Raw genomic sequence first — 20,668 nt, 5'->3', positions numbered from 1 at the left:
CATATAGCAAACACTTATTAAACTTAACTAGTCCAATGACGCTAAAAGAGATCGGAATAGGCAAATTAATTAAAGGAAAAAAAATTCTAGGCTGTGTCATAAGGTCATTAAGATTTAGTACTGGACAATGGGTACTGAAGACTTCTGAGGAGCCTTACACTGGTGAGAATCTTATGTATACTAAGGCAAAGGGAAAAAAAGACTAAAAGTACTAATTAACATGAGAAAGAAGACGCATATTTTAAGAAATTTTACTAAAAACAATGAACAAAACTTTTAATTCAGTAAGCTATGAAATAAATCAGAATGCTAGCTCTTCAACTATCCTAGCTAAATGAGATTTTATTATAGTTTTTTAAAAATATAAAACACTATAGAGAAGAAAGTATACTTTTAAAAACTGAGGTACTTACTTAAAATCTCATCTATATTTTCTGTATCAAGACTTGTTATTTCAGTTGTTACAGGAGTAAAAATCCAAGATACCTGAAAATTTTAAAATGTGAAATTAATAAATGTTTCCACAAAAGGCAAATAAAAGTCTAAAAAATTAATGAATAAAGTTGGTTCCATTTGTTATTTAGAATATCAACTGATTTTTAATCTTTAATAATTACTTTAACCCTTCACTAGGTCAACAAAACAGGAGAAATACTAACTTTTCATCCTAAAATTAGTCAAGTAAGAATTCCTACACTTCCAAACAAAAGAAATTGTCTCTAAACATTTTTAAAACTAAGAATTTACTCATTCATTTAAATTAATATTTTTAACAACTTTATTTCTATAGCACCAGAAAAATTCCCAGATTATCAGTTTAGAAAGTATTTATATAAAACCAAAGCTAAGTTTGCTGATTCTATCCCACTATGCCCCTAAACAGAACAAAAAACTGCAAAAGAATCAGAGAAGATTTGCCAACAGTAAACTCAAACCACCTCTTTCATTATTTTCACTTACTGGTGATGACGATGTGTTAAGTGAGAGACTATTTAAGAGAATAAGAATATTATGTTTTAGCTATAATGGTAATAACAATATATTGAGAGATTACTTAAAAATGTTATGTTTAGGGCCGGGGATTTTGCTCAGTGGTTTCACCGCCTGTTGCGCAAGCGCAAGGACCTGAGTTCGATCCCCGGTACCAAAAAAAAAAAAAAAAGTTATGTTTTCACTTTAATGTGCCTGAAATCCAAAACCAAAGATAATCTTAGTCTGTCATTTCCAAAACAAAGAAAAAATTTTAAACTAAACTAGCAATTTTTATTTTAAAAAGTAATACTTTCTTAGGTTCTATTTTTAATATACTTTGTATTTGCTGCCTACAGTTTTTGTTCAAAACAGTTGTGTATAGAAAGTCATTCACTGAGACATTACTTTTTATTTTGACACAACTAATGGGAGGCTCTGATCAGAGTACTGGAAAGTTTTCCTTTAGCCACCCATTTGGCCGCCACACTTTACCACTCACAACAGTGACAACTCAAAATTTTACAATTCACCAATAATTCAATCTAAATGATATATAGACATGTTTATTAGCATATAAATAATCCTAGCTAATTTTTAAAAATATTTCTATAGAATTACTCTTAGAAGAAGTCTAAGGACACCAAGTCTTATATTCAAGTTACCAAAATTGATATACCCAATAAGTTACAACCACATATGTTGCTAGCAAGTGATAATTATACTCTTAAAATTAAGTTAAATGATTGCAAATCTCCAGATAAATTATTTATACATATTTTCAATTCTTCAAAAATTAACAAAACATTAAATTTCCCTTCACTCTTAACATTACTTAATATTGATGAGGGTGAGGATATGCAACCCTACAATATGGCACCTTGGCATCTGCCAAAGCAATAGAAATAGAGAAGTCTCTCTGGCCTTCTTTCTCCCCTGCAGCAGGCCACAACACCACCAATTCTCCAATGTCCTCCTAAGCCCCTCACGAGGGATATACCCTCCCAAGAACTAGAAGAAAAGAATATTCTTATCTCTGACCACACAGAGACACCAAGAAAAACAAACAGGCCTTGCTAAAGTCCCCTCAATTTATTGCTATTAGATTATACTCCTTTTTGCCCAATCATACTTCTTTCTGCATGACTGTCCTTCACCAAGCCAAACATAAAAGTACACTGTATTTTTTTCTTGTTTTAGGTCATCATTTCTGAAGGATCCCATCACATAAAACTTAACTACATTAAATAATATTGTCTTATTTTCTCTTGTTTATCTATGTTACAGGGATCTCAAACATGAACCTAGAGATGGGCAAGGAAAGAAATCTTTTCTCCACAATCTCAACATCTCGCTAACAGATTTTTCCCTCCTGGTTAGACCAAATCTAGATAAAAGCAGAATCTAACTATGTTGCTACAGCAAAGTTTTATAGTCACATATTGAAAAAAAATAGGAAAACAAAATATTATCATAAAGCAATAAAGTTATTTATATTGAAAGTCAACTCATTAACAATAGGTACAGAATATCTATTAGGCACTAAAACTACAAATACATTGGGCATACTATGCTCTATCTCAAGGAGCCCTTAAGCTAGTTGCAATGACCAAGAGGGCAGCAAAATAATGCTAGATTACAGACGATAATGGGTTTTGACTACATATTCCAATGGAGCCTGTTTCTGAAGAGTTCACTAACACCTATTAAAATATATGCTTAGATTCTAAATTTAGGTACTTTTTACTTTGAAATATTTACATGGCAAAAACATTTACTTGCTAAATGGGAAAAATGAGGCAATAATCAATTTGGCTATATTAAGTAAACCATTACTAAAAACACTGTACTAATAAATATGAACTAAGACTAACATTCGACTAACAGTTGTGTTTGTTAAGAAGCCCCAAAGCAAGAAAACTGTCTCTGATCCACTAATCTCTCCTTCCTGCAGGGAAGAAAAGGGGTATTTTTCTGTTATCATTAACATTTCTATTAATATGCAGGTTGTTTATTTGAATTGTTAGCAAGCTCCACTGGTCTGACAAATTGTTTCTTTTCATGTCAGCCCTCAGCAGAAATAAGACTCTCCTGGGGAAACATCTTTATGTATCAAATGCTGTAGAGCTTAAGTAAAAGACAAGTAGCTCCAGATCAGGAAGGAAAGATGTTTTGTTTTGTTTTTTTAAGGCTTGATGGAAACTTTAAAATTTTTCCAAAATAAACAGCAAAAATTTAGACTGAAATTTTTCATAGGAGATTTTAATAGTCAAAGAGAATATAACCTTTATTGATGAAATATCATTATCAATATGATGGACCATATATATATAGAGAGAGAGACATAAACAGTATTTTACAACTTTGTCCTCTTCATTATTCAATTTATTGCTAATATAGCAGTGAAGAGAAATATCTGAAATCATCTTTCACAACTCACTATTTCCTCTAAGAAACATTTTAGTCTGACATCTAATGATACAATCTTTTATAAAAGAAAGGGAAGGCACACCAGTGAAATGGGTAATACTGCACAAAAACTCATTTTTTTAAAAAAGTGACAAACAAGCTTTATATAGTAGTTACTTCTTTATAAAGTAAAGAACTCTTCTTCCGGGCCGGGGATTTAGCTCAGTGGTTCTGCTGCTTGCCTCGCGAGCACAGACCCGAGTTCAATCCCCGGTACAAAAAAAAAAAAAGAACTCTTCTTCCATTATATAGAGGGATTTTTAAAATTGAGGTCCTACAAAGGTTTCCTTTCCTTAAACTTCTCTGGATTCTCCAAGGCCACTTACCTGGGGAGGGATGCCAGCATACTAGTTGCATTTCTATAGCACTTAGAAGCCATCTAGCAGGCAGTTGCTTTTCCCTGAAAAAACTCCACTCTTTCCTGTTCTAGGGTGTACTCTTCTCCACTACTGCATAATCAGCCCATCAAAGATTGAGTCCCATTTCCATGTAGCTTTGGTTTTCCTGATAGAAAATAACTTTTTTCTCAATAGACCAACCTGTTCCATGGAATAGGGACAGAAAAAGGGAAAAAGTAGGCTACAATGAGAGTTACTGAGAAAGTAAAATTCTCTTTAGATTAGGTACCAAGTTAAAGTAAGATATGGGCAATGAAAAGTTGATTAAAGATAAGGCAAGCTATTTTAGTTTGTTTTTTGCACTACTGGAGACTGAACCCAAGGTCATTATACTGAGCTATACCTACAACCTTTTTAATTTTTTGAAACAGAGTCTCTGTAAGTCACTTGGGCTAGGCTTGAACTGATGATCCTTCTGCCTCGGACTTCCAGAGTGCGGGAATTATAGATGGGTTCCACCATACCCAGCAGTAAGTTTATTTGCTTTTTTTTAAACCACTCTTTAAATGTTAAGTCAGATTTTAATTGTTACAATATTAACATATGCCCATGCTATAATACTAGCACACACAAAACACAATAGGACCAATGGTTCCCATCTGAATATAGAGTTAATGGGAACTATTATGATACTCTCTAAATTGAATGTCTCCTTTCAATTCAACCTGGCCATAGAGGCCAGAGTAATCTTTCCAAATGTTGCTTCATGTACATCAACTCCTCTGACAAAAAACCTTCAAGGAAAAGCCTAACTCCTTCACCTGATATTTAGTACCAGTCACACTTGCTTTGCTGAGTCACATCCTACATTTTCCATCCACACCCACCCTGCTCCAACTAAAATGACTGTACCTTGAGCACCTACAGTACATTCTAGTTGGCCAAACTCTAGCTTATTGAGAAACCCCAGTTTATGCTGTTGCCCTGGAGTTTTATTAGAGCACCACCCCTTGAACTCTTTAGGGTCCCTAATTCAGACAATAAATGACATAGTCACCCTATGTTTAATAGACATTTGACAGCTGAGAGGAATTATACCAAGCTGTTCCCCAAATCCTCAACTAAGAGCAAAATATCCTCTCGAAAAAATGGAATGAGTAAATAAAGATGGATTAAGATATGAATGCTAAATCAATCACTAGCTTCATTCACTGACTTGAAACACTAAACTCTGAGCAAGTAAAATCAGTAATTCAAAAAAGTTGCTACATGAGCCTTTTAAGATCACTCACAAACAGTCCAAATCCTGTGAGTCATAAATTCAAGAACTGAATGCAAGAAATTTACAGTACCCATAATTCCTAAAATATGTCTCATTAGTCTCCTCTCTCTATGCCTTGCTTATGAAATTTCTGCTGTGGTAACAGCCCAGAGAGAATACCTGGTGTTTCCAACAATATCTGGGTGTTTTAACACCCAATTCAAAAGCTACATTTTCTATGAAGCCTTTCTTCCTGGTCCCAAACAACAATGATTCATTTCTCTTGTATGAACTCCTGGAGCACTTTCTGTAGGGTCTTAACATTATTCTTTCTTTTTTTTTTTTGGTACCGGGGATCGAACTTGGGTTCTTGTGCTTGCAAGGCAGGTGGCAGAACCACTGTGCTAAATTCCCAGCCCTTAACATTATTCTTTCCTAAAGAAAGACAAATATTAATTTTTGCCCTTAAACTGATGGTTTGTGCTGGTAACTTACTTCCTCCAATACATTAGGAGTACTTTAAAATAAAGACTGGATTTTATTCAATTCTATATCCCACAGATCGCCTATTACCATACCATATGGAATGACAATTCAGAGACAGCACTGGAAGTAAGAAATGGAAGAAAGAGGTCTAGAAATCAGAATGGCCAACGACTATTTTTAAAAACATGTTTGAGGAAAATAAGCTTATAAAATAAGAATGAAGGCTACACTCCAATTTGGTTTCAACTACTATTTACTACCACAAAGAACAATCCTTGGTGAGAATTTTTAAGGTTAGATGGAATCTCAAAAGCGATCCTCCCACCTACAGCAGAAGCTTCTCCACAGCACTGTTTCAAAGCTGTCAGGGGCCCAGAGTCGTACCTTCTTCTGTCCCCACCCCACACTGCTCTCATGATTTCCACACACTTCAGTATATAAACTATCCACATTTAAGAATAGTTCAGGATTTCTTGTACAGAATGGTGGCTACAGTTATTAATCATGTACCATAAACCTGAAAATTGCCAAGAAATTAGATCTTAAATGTTCATACACACACCTAAGGTCATGGATATGGTAAACAGCTAGATTTAATCATTTCACAATGTATACATTTATCAAATGCCATGCTGTCAGTACTATATATACAATTTTCATCAATTATAGCTTAATAAAACTGGAAAAAAAAGAGCAAATCATCAGCAAATTATCACCAAAAAAGGAATGACTATGCTACATTAGTGGATAAAAACCAGACACTTCTTGTTTTGTTTTTAAGGTTAAAAAAAAATGACTTGGGACAAAATTTTATGACCAGTGGCTAATGAAATATCAGACAGAAGTTATCATATATTATTTGTTAGTAAGATTCATATTTATAGAAGCAATTACTAGACTAGGTACTTCATTAAAATATTTTAGTAAATGAGTTTATAAAACAAGAATTATTTCCAGTGAATCTGTCTAAAGCTCAATACCTTAAAACCCTGCTATTCAACAGTGGCCCCTAGCCAGTAGCACTGACAGGCACCATTTGGAACCCTTGGGAAATGCAGAATCTTGGACCCAGAATCTGCATTTTAATAAGACCCCTAGATGAATCCCAGGCACACTGAAGTTTAGGAAGCACTGTTTCAGAGAAGAAAGCATTTTACTCTAACAGCAAGCATGTACATTCATTATAAACTCTGCACTAAGCTCATGATCTTCAAATATGCACACAAGAATAGGTTAAAATTCAATTGTGACAATTCCATAATTATAAATTGCTGTGATTTTAGAAAAATGCAACCTCTATAATCTTATTAGAAATTCACAGATATTAATCTTTAAAAGCATATTACTTTCTGCTTTAAAAATAGCCTGGATAGGTATCTCTGCATGAAATTACAGGTATAAAATAAAAGCTCCAATAGATGTTTACTCCCCTATGGAGGTTTCCCTGTTCTCAGTTGACATTACATCTGCAAGGCATTCTGCAGTAATACTTAGTGTATTTTGCTATATCTCATTTGCATGCCTTTCAGTTAGGAGATTCTCAAAGTCCTTTACAAACTATGTCTCTACTACAGCAAGAAATAAGTTATATATCAGGCAACAGCTCTCTTCCATTTCTAATCCAGATTGACAAATCAGCCTACAACCTGAAGTCTCAATGCCATGGGGCCCAGGCTGCTTCTCCTCCCTGGAGGCCACTTCGCTCACTTCAGTGTCAGTCCACTATTACTCTGTTTTGCATTAAGCTGGCAGGTAAGAGAAGCATAAAGGTTTACAGTTGGCTGCAAGGAGCTAGGAGATGTTGAAAGGTCCCTTGAGAAAAGAAGCTGAGGCTGACAGGAACTAAGGACCTTGAAGTTGGGTATCAATCAAGGCACATCTTACACTGTTAATATTCCCAGAAGCATTATAATGAACTAGAAGTTCAAAGCAAAGGAAAAATAGAACTAAGGATAAAATAACATTGGGAAGCTACTTTAACCCTTTTTTAAGTCAGCCAGTAAAAACAACTATGAACAAAGAAAAAGGAACAAAAATTTCATAGTTTTCTGCAGTAATTTGATCATGCATAGAATTCCATTAAAAATCGATGTTATATGGTTTTGTTTTTCATTGTATCTAAAACTGCTATGACTAATTCACCTGGAAGAGATAATGTACTTCTTTGACCTTTAGAATGGATGTTATTATTTTTAAAAGGTTTTCAGAGCTTGGAGTGAGCATATCAATGTGTAGAAAGGATTGTTTTCCTAAAATCACCACATTGTACTCTATTAGAACCCAAACTTCTAGCAAGGGCAATAGTAACAAAACATGATAATTGGGAGAAAAGTCAAAATGAGAATCCTCCTTTTTCTGTAAACACCCTGGAACCTGGGGATGAAGGGTGGTGGTGGTGATAAGACAGTGTTCTCTTTATCTCTGTCTCCCAAAAAACTATCTAGCACTGGTCCTTGAAAGTTACATTCCAGAACAAATACTTGCAAACATATGCCAAGAGAAAATTATGACTGACTCACTTTGAGCTGTACTGTGCCTCCTGTCCATGATGCCTGATGAAAGTAAGTTCCCTATTTAGAGTGTTATGGTTTGGATCTTAAATGTCCCACAAGGCCATGTGCTAAAGGCTTAAATTACCAAATCTTCCCTTTTTTTTTGTTTTGATACTGGGGAGCGAATTCAGGACCTTGTGCTTGCGAGGCAGGCAGCGGAACCACTGAGCTAAATCCCTGGCCCTTCTTTCTTTTAAATTTGATTTTCTCAAATAGTTTGTCACAGCAATGCAAAGCTTATTAACTAGAGAGTACGTACATGGTGGTCCACGTATTCTTTTTCTTGGTTACACATTCATTCTACAATTTTACTGATTCTGTTACATGTTAGGCACTGTGAGAAGAGTGAAAATAACGTTATATAGTTTATATTAAATCTAGCAAGATCATCAGACTTAACTTCACTTTCATTTTAGAAATAAGAAGGAAAAGATTTTCTAACTCTAGTATTTCAAGAGTCACACATACTTCCTGCAAAGTCAGTATCTTCTCCCAAGAGAAAATAGTTGACGGGTACTGGACAATAAGAATAACTTCGTATGTCAGTATTCCATTTTTGCCGTGCTTTCAGCAAACTCTGAGTTAATTTTAACATGGAACAACTGTGTGGGCACTGTTATGGAACAATCTTAATATTACTAAAAGTAGGAAAACTAGATACATTATGTTTCCTGATGGGATGCAATAGGAAATAGAAAGTACCACTTGTAAAAGTTCTTAACAATAACAAGAAATTGAATTTTTACATTAATCTAATCAAGTCCAAGAACTGGGATACAGGAAACACTGAATGTATAGGAACCCATAAAATGACACTATGCAATGGATGTAAGCAGCCATTACCAAAATACAAGAAATTTATGACAGACTATCTTCATTTGGGCTCCCCGCAGGAGTGCACCCTGAGATAAGGAGTCTCTAGGGAAACAGGATAAGGTGAACTATATAGTATACCAATGTTTTAAAATACTAAACAATGGAAATACCAATGTTTTCACTTAGCTTTTTTTGTTGTTATTTGGGTTGGCCTTGAACTCACTATGTAGCTCAGGCTGGTCTTTGAACTCATGGTAATCCTCCTGCCTCAGCCTCTCAAGTGCTGGGATTACAGGTGTGCACCATCATGCCCAGCTTTTCACTTAGTTTAAGAAAAGAAAAAGAGACCCTGGGGGCTAGGGATTTAGCTCAGTGGTTTCGCTGCCTGCTACTCAAGCGCAAGGACCCGAGTTCAATCCCCGGTACCAAAAAAAAAAAAAGAATATATACTAGAGACCTTGGTATCTCCTAAATTATACAACGAATTCTTTCATCCTTTTATTAACTGGCTTTTGCTGTTAGGGTACGCATTCTACATTGCAATGTGAAGAAAATATTTCTTACACATGTAGAATCCATTTATTTCACTACTAAACACGTAACACTGTTTCTTGGTCTTCAAAGAAAAAAATGTTCTTTAGTGCAGTATCTGGCTTGATTTTTTCCATATTCACTTAGTTCCAGAATGATCCTCAGACCTTCTAGTTTCTCATTTTTAAGCGGAGTACTGTGCCATAAGGTAAAAATATTTTTATTACCAAATCCCACGGTTTCATTATATAGACCTAAGGTACTTAATTTATTACCTATTTTTAAAACAGTACATCTTTATAATCATTCTATTGCTAAAAACCAAATCAACTCTAAATGTCAATCAGAAGTAGCTGTTGATAGGCGATATACTGAGATGCCTATCCTAATTAAATGATTAGAAGAAACAATCTTTAATGTTGTCCCATATGCCACATCTGTGTATGTTAACTTTATAAAGCAAATGAACTTACATTTTCCTTTTTTGGTATAAAATCCCCCAAGTGACAGTCTCAAACCTGTCATATATATTAAAAGTCACTAACTCATGACTTCTAGCACTACTACATAGTAGTTTAGCTTTCTAAGCAGTTTTACCAAAAAACTAATCAGAGTAACAATGTTTGCTAGAAGGAAATCTAAATTTAGTAATCTACTTCCTTTGTTTACTTCTGTCCCCATTTTCTTAGCTGCCATGAGGCAGAGGTAAAGAAAAAAGGAATAATCATTGGCCCAATTAGGAATATACTGTAAAAGCCTCAAAACAATTTTGGATTAATAGATATTCTTTGTCTAAATTTAGTAATAATGCTTCTAGAATTTCTCTCAGTATACATAATTATGACATTTGGGCTGAAACAGATACCTTTTTTGTTTCCTGCTAAACGAATAATTCTCTATTAGCATTTCAAGTCAAAAATGTTAAATTTTGTCAAATGCATTTCCAGTACCTATTGAGATGATATCAGATCTAATATACTGATAAAGGTCATTTAGCTCATATATTTATATATACTTTTAAAACGTAATCTGTCATTGGAATGAGAGAAGGAAATTTAGATTATACCATTCTTTCAACTTGAATCCCCATAATATGTTTTATACATGTTGCTCCTGCTATTTTGTTTACAGATGTTTACAATTTACACTGTCACTGTAAATTATGCCCTTAGCTTTAGAAAGAACTCTTGTCATTCTATCTTGCTACTTATATTTTGGCCTGTGTTCCACCTTGGTTAGAAAATGAGAGATCCCAGCCTTATTTGTTCACATTTGCTAGTATAATTTATCATTTTATTCACAACCTTCTGGGACCACTTTTTTCTATAGGTACTGTATGTCTCTTGCTTTCAGAATAGTTTTAATTTGTGCTCCAACACGAAAATTTTAATAAATCAGTTAAACATATTATGCTTACTGATATAGATACGTTTTTGTGTTGTTTCTGTCAAATTAGTTTTCAGTTTTTATGGTTTTTAAAATGTCTTTTCCCTATGCAAAATAGGATTTTTGTTTTAAAAGGCAGTTCTTTACCAAAAAAAAAAAAAGGTAGTTCTTTTGATATACAGGAAGTTTTATTTTCTTATAGTGGTAATCATTATAATTAAATTTTTTACTCCTCCATACATGTTGTTCTGTATACTGCTGTTATACTCTTTACTAAAATTCTATTTTGTATTAGTTCCTTGCATTCCAATTTCTAAGGTAGATCACTGAAGGATCACATTCTGCCCTAACCTAACCTTTCAACTTTATCTTCCAATGATGTACAACCTGAACTTCCATAGCCAGGCTTCACCACTCATTTATTTCATCTATAGAAATCACTGTGTTCCTCAAAATTTTCTAGGATACTTTCTAGAAGCTTTACAGTACTTGTGTCATATATATATGTCTCATGTGCCTCTTATGCTTGGTCATGAAAATCTCCCTAAGTAGGTTACAAGCTCTAGAAGGGCAGGATGGTCCTGAATTTCCTGCAGGTACCGCCTGGTTGAATGTTTCTAACTCCATACATTCTCATCTGAGGATGACCATGAGCTTGTGTAAGAGTGGGTGGACATGTTCCTGGTGAACTGTGTAAGATAGAACTGACCGATACAGAGTCAAGAAAGGTAAGTGTATCCAGTTGTGTTAGGGGAAAAACTTCTATCTGGGTTTTCCTATAAGCTCTGTAGTAACAAGATTTCAACTGGAGGGTAATTGACCATTCTACCAACAATGCTGTCAAAGAGTCATGCACAAAGAGGAAACGGAGAACATGAGAACATTCTACATCCAAATCACTGTCCTCTTCATTTTGTAATTCTGAATAACTACTACTTTGACCTGAGTAAAGCAGCGGCTACAGAACCTGATGGATACTAAAGAAATGATGAGAGAGATGATATGAAATATAGCAGTGAGACAAATAATTTATAAATGAGCAATCTTTGAAGTTCATGATTCTATTTTAGTGCTCTTTATATCTCATGATAGAGAAAGTTATAAAATATTTGTGTTGCCCTCACATTTGAGCACTTATTTGCCCATTTAGAGTCTCTAACCCACCCACAGACTTCTTACCCAAAAAGTGTAGTTTTAATTAAAAACAATGTTCATTGAAACTGCTGCAGTAATTTCATTAACTGATAAATAGAAAAATTATGCTTACGCCTATAACAATAGAGGATGTGAACTACAGCTGATAAAGACTTGCTTTTTCCTCCTTTTAAAAATTACATCTATTAGTGGGCACAATATTTCTATTTACTCTATAAATTTTTAAAATTTTTTATTAGCGTTTGCAGTAAATAATGTTTATATTTCTTGGGAATTGGTACGTGTATACAATACATCTTTTTCTTTTTTTCAGAGAAATCACAACACTTTTTCTTTAGCTAAAAGACAAAAGAAAACATGAACTATGTGGATGTCAGAACTTTAGAGCAAGAAAAATATTGAAGAGGAAAGGAAATGAACTAGGTGGATAATGACAAGAGTGAGTGGGAGAGGAGACCATGGTAGCAGTGGCAGCAAGGTTTCTGGAAGCCTGCACTGTCCAGCGCCTGCCCAAGCTGGGCAGCAGTGCTGGCATGAATGGCCTTGGACACAGTGAGCAACCAGCACAGCATTCAGTCTCACGGCTGACCTCAGGGCGCAGGTGAGACAGAGGAGGACAAAGCCCCAGCCGAGGCTGCTCCCAGAGGCAGGCCACACAGCCTGCCTTGGCACCCGCACACTGGCAGACAGACTGCTGACCTGGCTATTTCCCACCTCCTCTGACCCCCCAATGGCCCTGGCCTGACCTAACCCAAGAGGCTCATAGCCCCAGGAGCAAATGAAGCACCAGCCTTCATGTGATCCCACAGCAAGCGGACCTAGGGTGCCGATCACAGCCCCACCATGGCACAGAAAGCAGGCCAGGTTTCTGTCCACAGGACCAAGGATGGGGAGGACTTCGTGGGCTTGCTACTCCAGGGTGACAGTTTCCCAACTGCCTGCCGCTGGGCTGGCCTTTCCCAGGGCCAGCACAGCTGACTTGGCTCTCATTAAGGCAAAGAGGCATTAAGATGCTCACCGCTCCCCTGGGAAAGGGCCAAAGCCAGCCACACGCCATTCAGGACTGCTGGGACCTGTTCTGGGTTGCTGGACCTCACACAGTATCTATCACCTGCCCAGGTCCCACAGGTCCCACAAGGCGCTCTGTTCCAGGCCCATTTCAATGGCCACAGCACAGAGCCATGGGGAGAGGGACAACATTGGGGAGAGAGGACCAAAGCCCCGGTGCTCACCCTCGCAGCTGTCTGGAGGGGCTGTCTGCCAGGTGAGAGCCACTACTCTTGCTCAGCCAACCACATTGCCAGCTGCCACACCTGTGTGGCTTGGTAGAAAAGTCTCAGGCACTGAGGTTTGTGAGGCGAACTGACGGGGGCCCCTGCCTACTCACCACCCTGAACACCCAGAGGGCCTGCACTGAAGGGGGACGAAGGGGACACTAGCTTAGTCTCTCTGTCTCCCCTTTTGTGCAGTTTTATATTAAAAACAATAAATAAAAGTCTTCTGGGGCACGAATTACTAATAACTGTTATTATAAGCAATGCAGACTTTAAAATCCCATCTGGTTGCTGGGTGAGAGAAGGGAAGGCAGCCACTAATTTGCACGTCAAGCCAAGGAGGCTGTGGCCTGGCCACATGTGTTTCCAGCAGATGGTAGCCACTCATGTGGGAGGGACGTGGCCCTCTTGGACAGAGGCCTCTACCCTAGAGCAATAGAAGACAGAGGCAGCCAAGAGCTGCCAACCAAACACACAGGTGGGGTGGGATGGGGTGTAAAGAACAGAACAGAAAGCACTGAGAAGGGAAAGGGAAGCTGGTGGCAGGAGCCCCCTCCAGGTGAGAATGTGGAGGTGCCCGGTCCTTCCACCATGGTGGGGCTGTGCACTGCGCAAAGCATGTGGGGTGCTCCTGGGTAGGGCTGCTTGGCATTTCCAGTTGGCTGTGCTCAGGGCCAGCACACCCGCCAGAGCCACCACTCCAGGATCAGAGCTGAGAAGCTTTGGTGGGTCCAAGGACACCAGGGCAGCTGGTTCTGCCCCTGCAGGGCTGCTGGCTTTAGCCATACAGGGGACATGTAACACTCCTGGCTTCAGAGGGCTGGGCTGGCCCAGTCCATCCAGCAGAGGGCCGGAGCCCTAGGTCCTGGGAAGGATGCACATCCCACAGTGACCCGTGCCCGGCTGGTTCCCGAAGGTGCAGCGCTGACAGGCCCACATGGTGGTGGTGGCAGCGTGTGTGGAGCCTCTGATGGCACCATACTCATGGAGGCCTGGGAGCTGCACACCAACAGTGCTGCACAGCTGCTCGATGGTGGCCCACTGCTCAGACTTCTTCCACGTCTGTGCCAGCTCCTCATTTCTGGTCCTCACTGCCTCCAGCAGCAGGCTGATGCTGTCCTGTAGAGGCATAACTTCATTGGTGACCAGAAACTGCAAGAGGTGGAAATCTGAGATGGTATCCAAGAACACAGACGAGGTATTGAGACAAATAGGTGGCCAAACTGTGGAAGTCCTGTGTCTCACCCAGTACATCCCGGTTTTCAATAGGAAATGGATTTTGCAAAATAGAAAAAGTATAAACTGGATCCTTGGGGAAGGTTGCTGTGATGTCTATGATCAGATACTCCATGGGTAGGGGCCAGGCCAGCTGGGTGATCTCATTGCCAAACTTGTCTATATCCTTATAAAACACATCAGGCACGTACTGCTCACTGCTGGATTCCTTGGTGTATCCAAGCTCAGGGGGATCCTTACATGGCAGCAGACATTCATCACAGACCAGCGCCATACACTGATTGGACACCTGGTACCCTTCAAAGTGAACCTGGTTGTCGGGACCACCTGTGGCCACTGCAGTAACAAACTTGGATCCGAAATGGCCATCAGGGGAGAGTCGAAAGATGTTGAGGTGCTTGTTTTGGAAGTCTCCTGCAGTCATGCACTCTTCAGAACTCAGGAAATAGGTGTCCTTATTTCGACTGTATCAGACTGTGCCCTTTCGGGTATCTTCTGAGATGAGCTCTGTGAATATCCAGCCAACCTGAGGAGGTTCGTAAATTGCAGCCACCTCAGCCCTGATGCCAAGGGGAATGTCTTTGTGCTCCGTGTACCGTCTGTACAAGTACCCAAAATGCTGGTTCCTGGTCTTTCTCCAGAAGTCGAGGAAGCAGTCAGCAACAGTGTGATTCTCAAACATGTGTCTGTATTTCTGTCTATTCAGTGTGATGGTGCAGATGCCATTAGGCCACAGGAGGTGTCCCTCACACCCTGACTTAATTTTGTAGCTGATGTTCTCCAAGGCAACAAACTTCCCCTTGTCAGCCCCTCTGGTCAGCTTCCGGATGTAGGCATGGAAGGAAATGTGCTTCACAGGAGGCTCCAGGTGTTTCACACACACTTTCCCAAAGGGCCATGGTGGCATAGTTGCGGGTCCCGGCTTCTGTAGATCTTTCCGTCCTGCTTGCTGAGGTACTGATCAATCTCATCCTCCACCACATTGGGAGTGCCAAAGGCCTTTACCCCTACTGAGGTTGACGTCTCCATTTCAGAAGAAGGTCCAGCAAGGTTTGAGGGAAACAGGAACAACAAATCGCCATGCTTGATTTTCAGCAAGTGTAGGGATTTGCTAGATGACGCTGTTATCTCTCCAGTCTTGTTTCGATTGATGTAAACTAAGAAGCCGTTGTTTTGAAAGCCAAACTCCTTTGCGACCTTTTTCAAAAATGTTGCAGCTGTTTCTCTCTTTGTGGCCGTGATCTGCTTCACCCCATCTGGTGACTGGACACAAATTATGATGCTCTCGGCCCCAGGTCCCCGCCGCCGCCTGTCGCCCTATGGGCCTCACAGCCCCGGTCCCGGCCTCAGCCCCAGCCTCCCGCCATCACCGCCACCGCCACCGCCACCGCCACTCCAGCTTTGCCTCCTGGCTCCTCCAGCAGCCAAAGTCTGGTGCGTCGCCCAACACGGTCCTCCTATACAATACATCTTAATTCCATTATCATCTCCCTTTCCATTCCCTCTCCCCTTTCCCACCATTTCTTGATTCCCCCTTACACCTGAGAAAGATCTATCCCCCTACTTCATATTATCTTTTATTTTGTTCTTTATTTATAATTTAGGTTTCTCATATGAAATTTACTCTCTAAATTTGATTGTAAATTGATTTGTCGCCTTTTTGCTTGCTAGTCTGTACAAGCAGGCTAAGTATTTTTCATAAGTAGGTATCTGGAATTCTTGCAGTATGATCCTTACATTATCAGAATTTGAGATCTAGGCCCCAAGCAAGTATTTTAGAAAGTGGCTTCTATTCCATCCACAAAATAAATGTCATTCATGACTTCTCACAACTTTAAGAAGATACACTTCTTTTATGGTCTTCTAAAACTGTAGAATGTCTATGAAAGAACTTTACAGTAATCTGGTTCAATCTGTTTAATCCTTTAGAAAACAGTGCAGTGTCCCTACTATATGTCAAGCATCATGCTTAGTACAAACAAAATAAATGATAAAACAGTACAAAACCTATACCTCCCCTCCTTAGCAAAAGGGGGAAAAAAGGTATTTTTATTCTTACAGCAAAATAAATTTTTACTATATGTCTTAATTTTGTCTAATGCAAGGTCATTACCACATGAAAGGACTCTACTGATCATTAAAACTTCCTGTCAATGGTATATCTGCTTTGATAAATAGTATATGAATGGTCAAAATTTCTCTGGTACATTTATATAGTTCTTCAATGTGAACTAATGTGACTTTACTTTTATTAGTTTCCTAGGCTTGACACAATAAGTTAACACAAACTTAATGGCTTAAAACAAATTTTTTTTTTTACAATTCTACAAATCAGGGGTCTGAAATCAAGGTGATAATAAGGCCACCATTTTTATAGTGGCTCTTGGAGAGTGAATATTTTGCCTGTTCCAGGTTCTAGGGGATACTGACTTTCCTTGGCCTACTGATGTACCACTTCAACCTCTACCTCCATCTTTACATTATCTTCCCTGTTTCAGTACGTTCTCCTCTTCTTGTAAAAAGATTAAGTCATTGGAGTTAAGACTCGTCTTAGATCCAGAATGGTTTCAAGACCTTAATTAAGTGCATCTACAAAGACCCTATTTCCAAATAAAGTCACATTTGGAAGTTCTGGTGAATGTGGATTTTGGGAAGACCCTATCCAACTCAATGCAGTGCCTATGGTCTTTCTGACTCCAAATATATATTTACATAGATCCATAGGCAGAAAGAAATAAGCTATTTGTGTGGATGTATATATCTCAAATATTGTTTAGATTAAAAGAAGTGAATTTAATACTTTTTTTGCATTAAAAGTATTTAGGAAAATACATTTTTGCATTGATAGTGAAATATGAAATTTCTTATGCATTTTTTTTTTGGTACCGGGGATTGAACTTGGGTCCTTGCGCTTGCACAGCAGGCAGCGAAACCACTGAGCTAAATCCATGGCCCACTTATGCATCTTTTGAAAGCTATTTAAGTTTAACACAATATTTTAAAAATCAACTTCATCATGTGCCTAACTCAAGCTGGTCTTATAGGATATACTAGAACATTTTCAAATGCTTCTTTTAACATATACATCTGTAAGTGGCTAAGGATATGAGCAATATACAAGATACCACACAGTAGTTTATACCAAAAAGAAAATGTTAACAAAAATAGTATTCTTATAATCCACTTTGGACATTTGGCTCTAATGACATTTATCTTGTCAGAGAGATTAATCCTCAAGGCCTCAACTTTTTAACAACGAAGTACTATATATCGCAAAGCATGGTTTATGGATTTTACAGGGTCTGCCAAAGGAGATTCTACCTCCAAAATATTTTGAGCAATGTTGTTTGAGTGAATAATACTCTTCAAAGTAGTATTTTAGAACTGCAGATGAGAACACATTAATGGATTCTAAAATCAATTCACTGGAATTACATCCAACATTAACAAAGAGAAACAGAAGACACTGAACACTGAACACAGTTTAGTATTTCTGAAAAACTTTTATTGTGTTTTTTTGTACTGGGTTACAGTATAAAGTGTTTTTTAATTTTTTTGTTTGCTGAGAACCAGAGTCAGACATTTGAAAGCTGCTACAAGGTGACAGTGTACATTTGAATATTAAATTCCCTTACATTAAGTTTAAATAGTCTCATGCTATAAAGAATATAAGTGTAAAATTTTTTTTGCTGTATATTTTTTCAATATGTAAGAAAGATTTTCTGTGATGCAGTTTTCAGTCTGGTGATGATTATTTTAATGTTTCTATCCAGTGGAACACAAATTCCACTGAGACAGGGACCTAAGCATCACTAATGAACCTCAGAACTTGAGAGTCAAAAGCAGTCTTAGATTTTTCAACATATTTATGGTAAACAGAAAGAAGGCAAAGACGTGCATTCCTAAAGTTATACAGTTGGTGGCAGAGCTGGTAACAAATTTGTATCTCCTGGCTCCCAACTTGTAGATTGTATAAAACTACCACATTAAGTTGTGGTTTGAGCGTAACATCAATTAATCATATATAATTAAACACACTTAAAGTTTTTATGAGAATTCATCACCACAAATAAACAACTAATTGTTTTTTACACTTAAGCATTTGGGTGGGTGAGAGAATGTGTGAGTGTGTGTGTGGTACTAGGAACTGAACCAGGCAGGGCCTTCATACTGAGTCATATGCTGAGCCCATCCATTCATTTACTTAGAAAGAAGGTCTTGCTAAACCACTAAGTTGCCTAGGCTGGGCTTGAACTAAAAAACCTACTGCCTCCCCCTCCCACAGTGCTGGTACTATAGGCATGTACAACCACATTTAGCTTTTTTTTTAATTCTCTTTGGCAATCAAATGAAATTGCTAATTTGTGTAACTTAAGCAACACTCTCTTTGAAACTATACTGGTAAATATGAGACTTACTCTTAAATCAGCAGTCTCTTGGCTGAAACGAAACTGTTAGCAGATCCAAATCACCACTTGAAGTTGTTTGAAATGCTTGTCAACTTCTGTTATTAAAGCCCAAACAGGATATTTATTTAATGGGCACCTTTGAGATATCATAGTGAAGTTCTAACATTATGAAATTAAAGACTTTCTGTTCTCCATTATTTAATTAACATATGTTATAAAATTAGAAGGACTCAAGGTTAATGTTAAGTCTGTACATGATGACTCAGGAACTTGGAAAATGGGCCATCTTGCCATCAGGTTTACTTTACTTCAAAACTCCAAGAAAAGAATTACAAAATTTTTTTGTTTTAAGTTCTATTTTGTAATTAAAGTTAAATGAGTTTTCTTCCCTCATTCCTGCTTGTTGCGTTTTTTCTTTATCCCACTGTTATTCATTTGACATTTTTGTAGGCAGAAGATAAATTAGGAAAAAAACTTGTAAATTTAAAACTGGAAAAGAAGGAAGTAAAATTGCTACTCTTTGCAAATGGCATAATTGAGTAAATGGAAGCCTAAGACAAACTACTAGAAACAATTAAAGAATTTATAAGGTACCAGGGTACACAATCAATATGTAAAATTAAGAACATGCACAAGAGTACATACTGGAAAAATAATTAATAAAGAATTAGGGTACAACTGGGCATAGTGGCACATATCTGGAATCCAAACACTTGGGAGGCTGAGGCAGGAGTTCAAGGCCATCCTGGGCTACACAGGGAGTTCAGGGCCAGCCTGAACTACAAAACAAGACTGTCTCAAAAAACAAAACAAAACAACAAACAAAAAAAGAATTAGGGTACAAAACATGCAAAACTAAGAACACAAAAAACAATTAGAGTATATAATGGAAGAAGAAAGCCTACTTACAATGATGACAGAAAAAAAAATACCTAGGGAAAAACTTAACAAGAACTGTGAATAAAAATATCAAAAAGGTTTTTTTTTTTAACCATACAAGCTGATTCTAAAAGGTAAACAGAAAAAGGAACAGAAGAAAAAGTCCAGTAATAATCTCAAGCATACTTATTTTTTCTTTTTTCAAGGGCCAGCGAGAGCTCACCGGTGCCGCACGATCCGCGACGCTTTCCAAGGCGCGGCCCCTTTCTCGAGGCGAACCCATTCCAGGGCGCAATAATCTCAACTATGAACATACTGTATGCCTCAAATCAGAGAAAGATAGGCAGTTCATTAAACTAGCTTGAAACAACAGGGAGTCAGCTGAAACAAAATATTAAGAAGCTCTGAATCCTCTGGGGAATATACATCAACTAAATATAAAGATTTAAATGTTTTCAACAAAACCATATATGTGAGAATCACTTTCAAATCTTAGAATAATGAAAGCCTTTCTAATTATGGAAAAAGGCTGACTCAAAAATACAGTGTGTGTTTAAATTTTTTTAAAAAATTATTACATCATTATTGTTAGTTGTTATTGCCATTAATAACTGTCTAATTAATCACTGTCATTACCAGGTATGATAAAAACTATGGTGAATGTTGGTATCACATGCCATCCAATCATTAGTGTATGCTCTTCTAACATTCATCAAATGCTGCTATTTCTCAAACTCTTTAATGAAATTGAAAAGGAAGTGATACTCCCAAATTCATTCCTGGAAGCAAGCATTACTCTAAGACCAAAACCAGAGAAGGATGCAGCCAAAAAAGAGAAATACAGGTCAATCTCCCTAATGAACATAGATGCAAAAATCCTCAATAAGATACTGGCAAACAAAATGCA

At 37.7% G+C, this 20,668-nt stretch overlaps 1 protein-coding gene and 1 pseudogene across 1 annotated transcript in view; both read right to left on the bottom strand.

The window, feature by feature from the left end:
* Erp44 (endoplasmic reticulum protein 44) overlaps positions 1-20,668 on the bottom strand; it is a 96,751-nt gene that overhangs the window by 59,367 nt on the left and 16,716 nt on the right. Inside the window, exon 2 of the mRNA XM_004864920.4 lies at positions 414-486. Coding sequence (XP_004864977.1) covers positions 414-486 — 73 coding nt within the window. The remainder of the gene's footprint in view (positions 1-413; positions 487-20,668) is intronic.
* On the bottom strand, positions 504-20,044 carry LOC110345783 (nuclear protein localization protein 4 homolog pseudogene; annotated as a pseudogene).

The sequence above is a fragment of the Heterocephalus glaber genome, unplaced genomic scaffold (assembly GCF_053883595.1).
Source record: "Heterocephalus glaber isolate CG9 unplaced genomic scaffold, H.glaber_assembly_v1.0 deba00001481, whole genome shotgun sequence".
Lineage (NCBI taxonomy): Eukaryota > Metazoa > Chordata > Mammalia > Rodentia > Bathyergidae > Heterocephalus > Heterocephalus glaber.
This window is presented reverse-complemented; position numbering and strand designations above follow the sequence as displayed.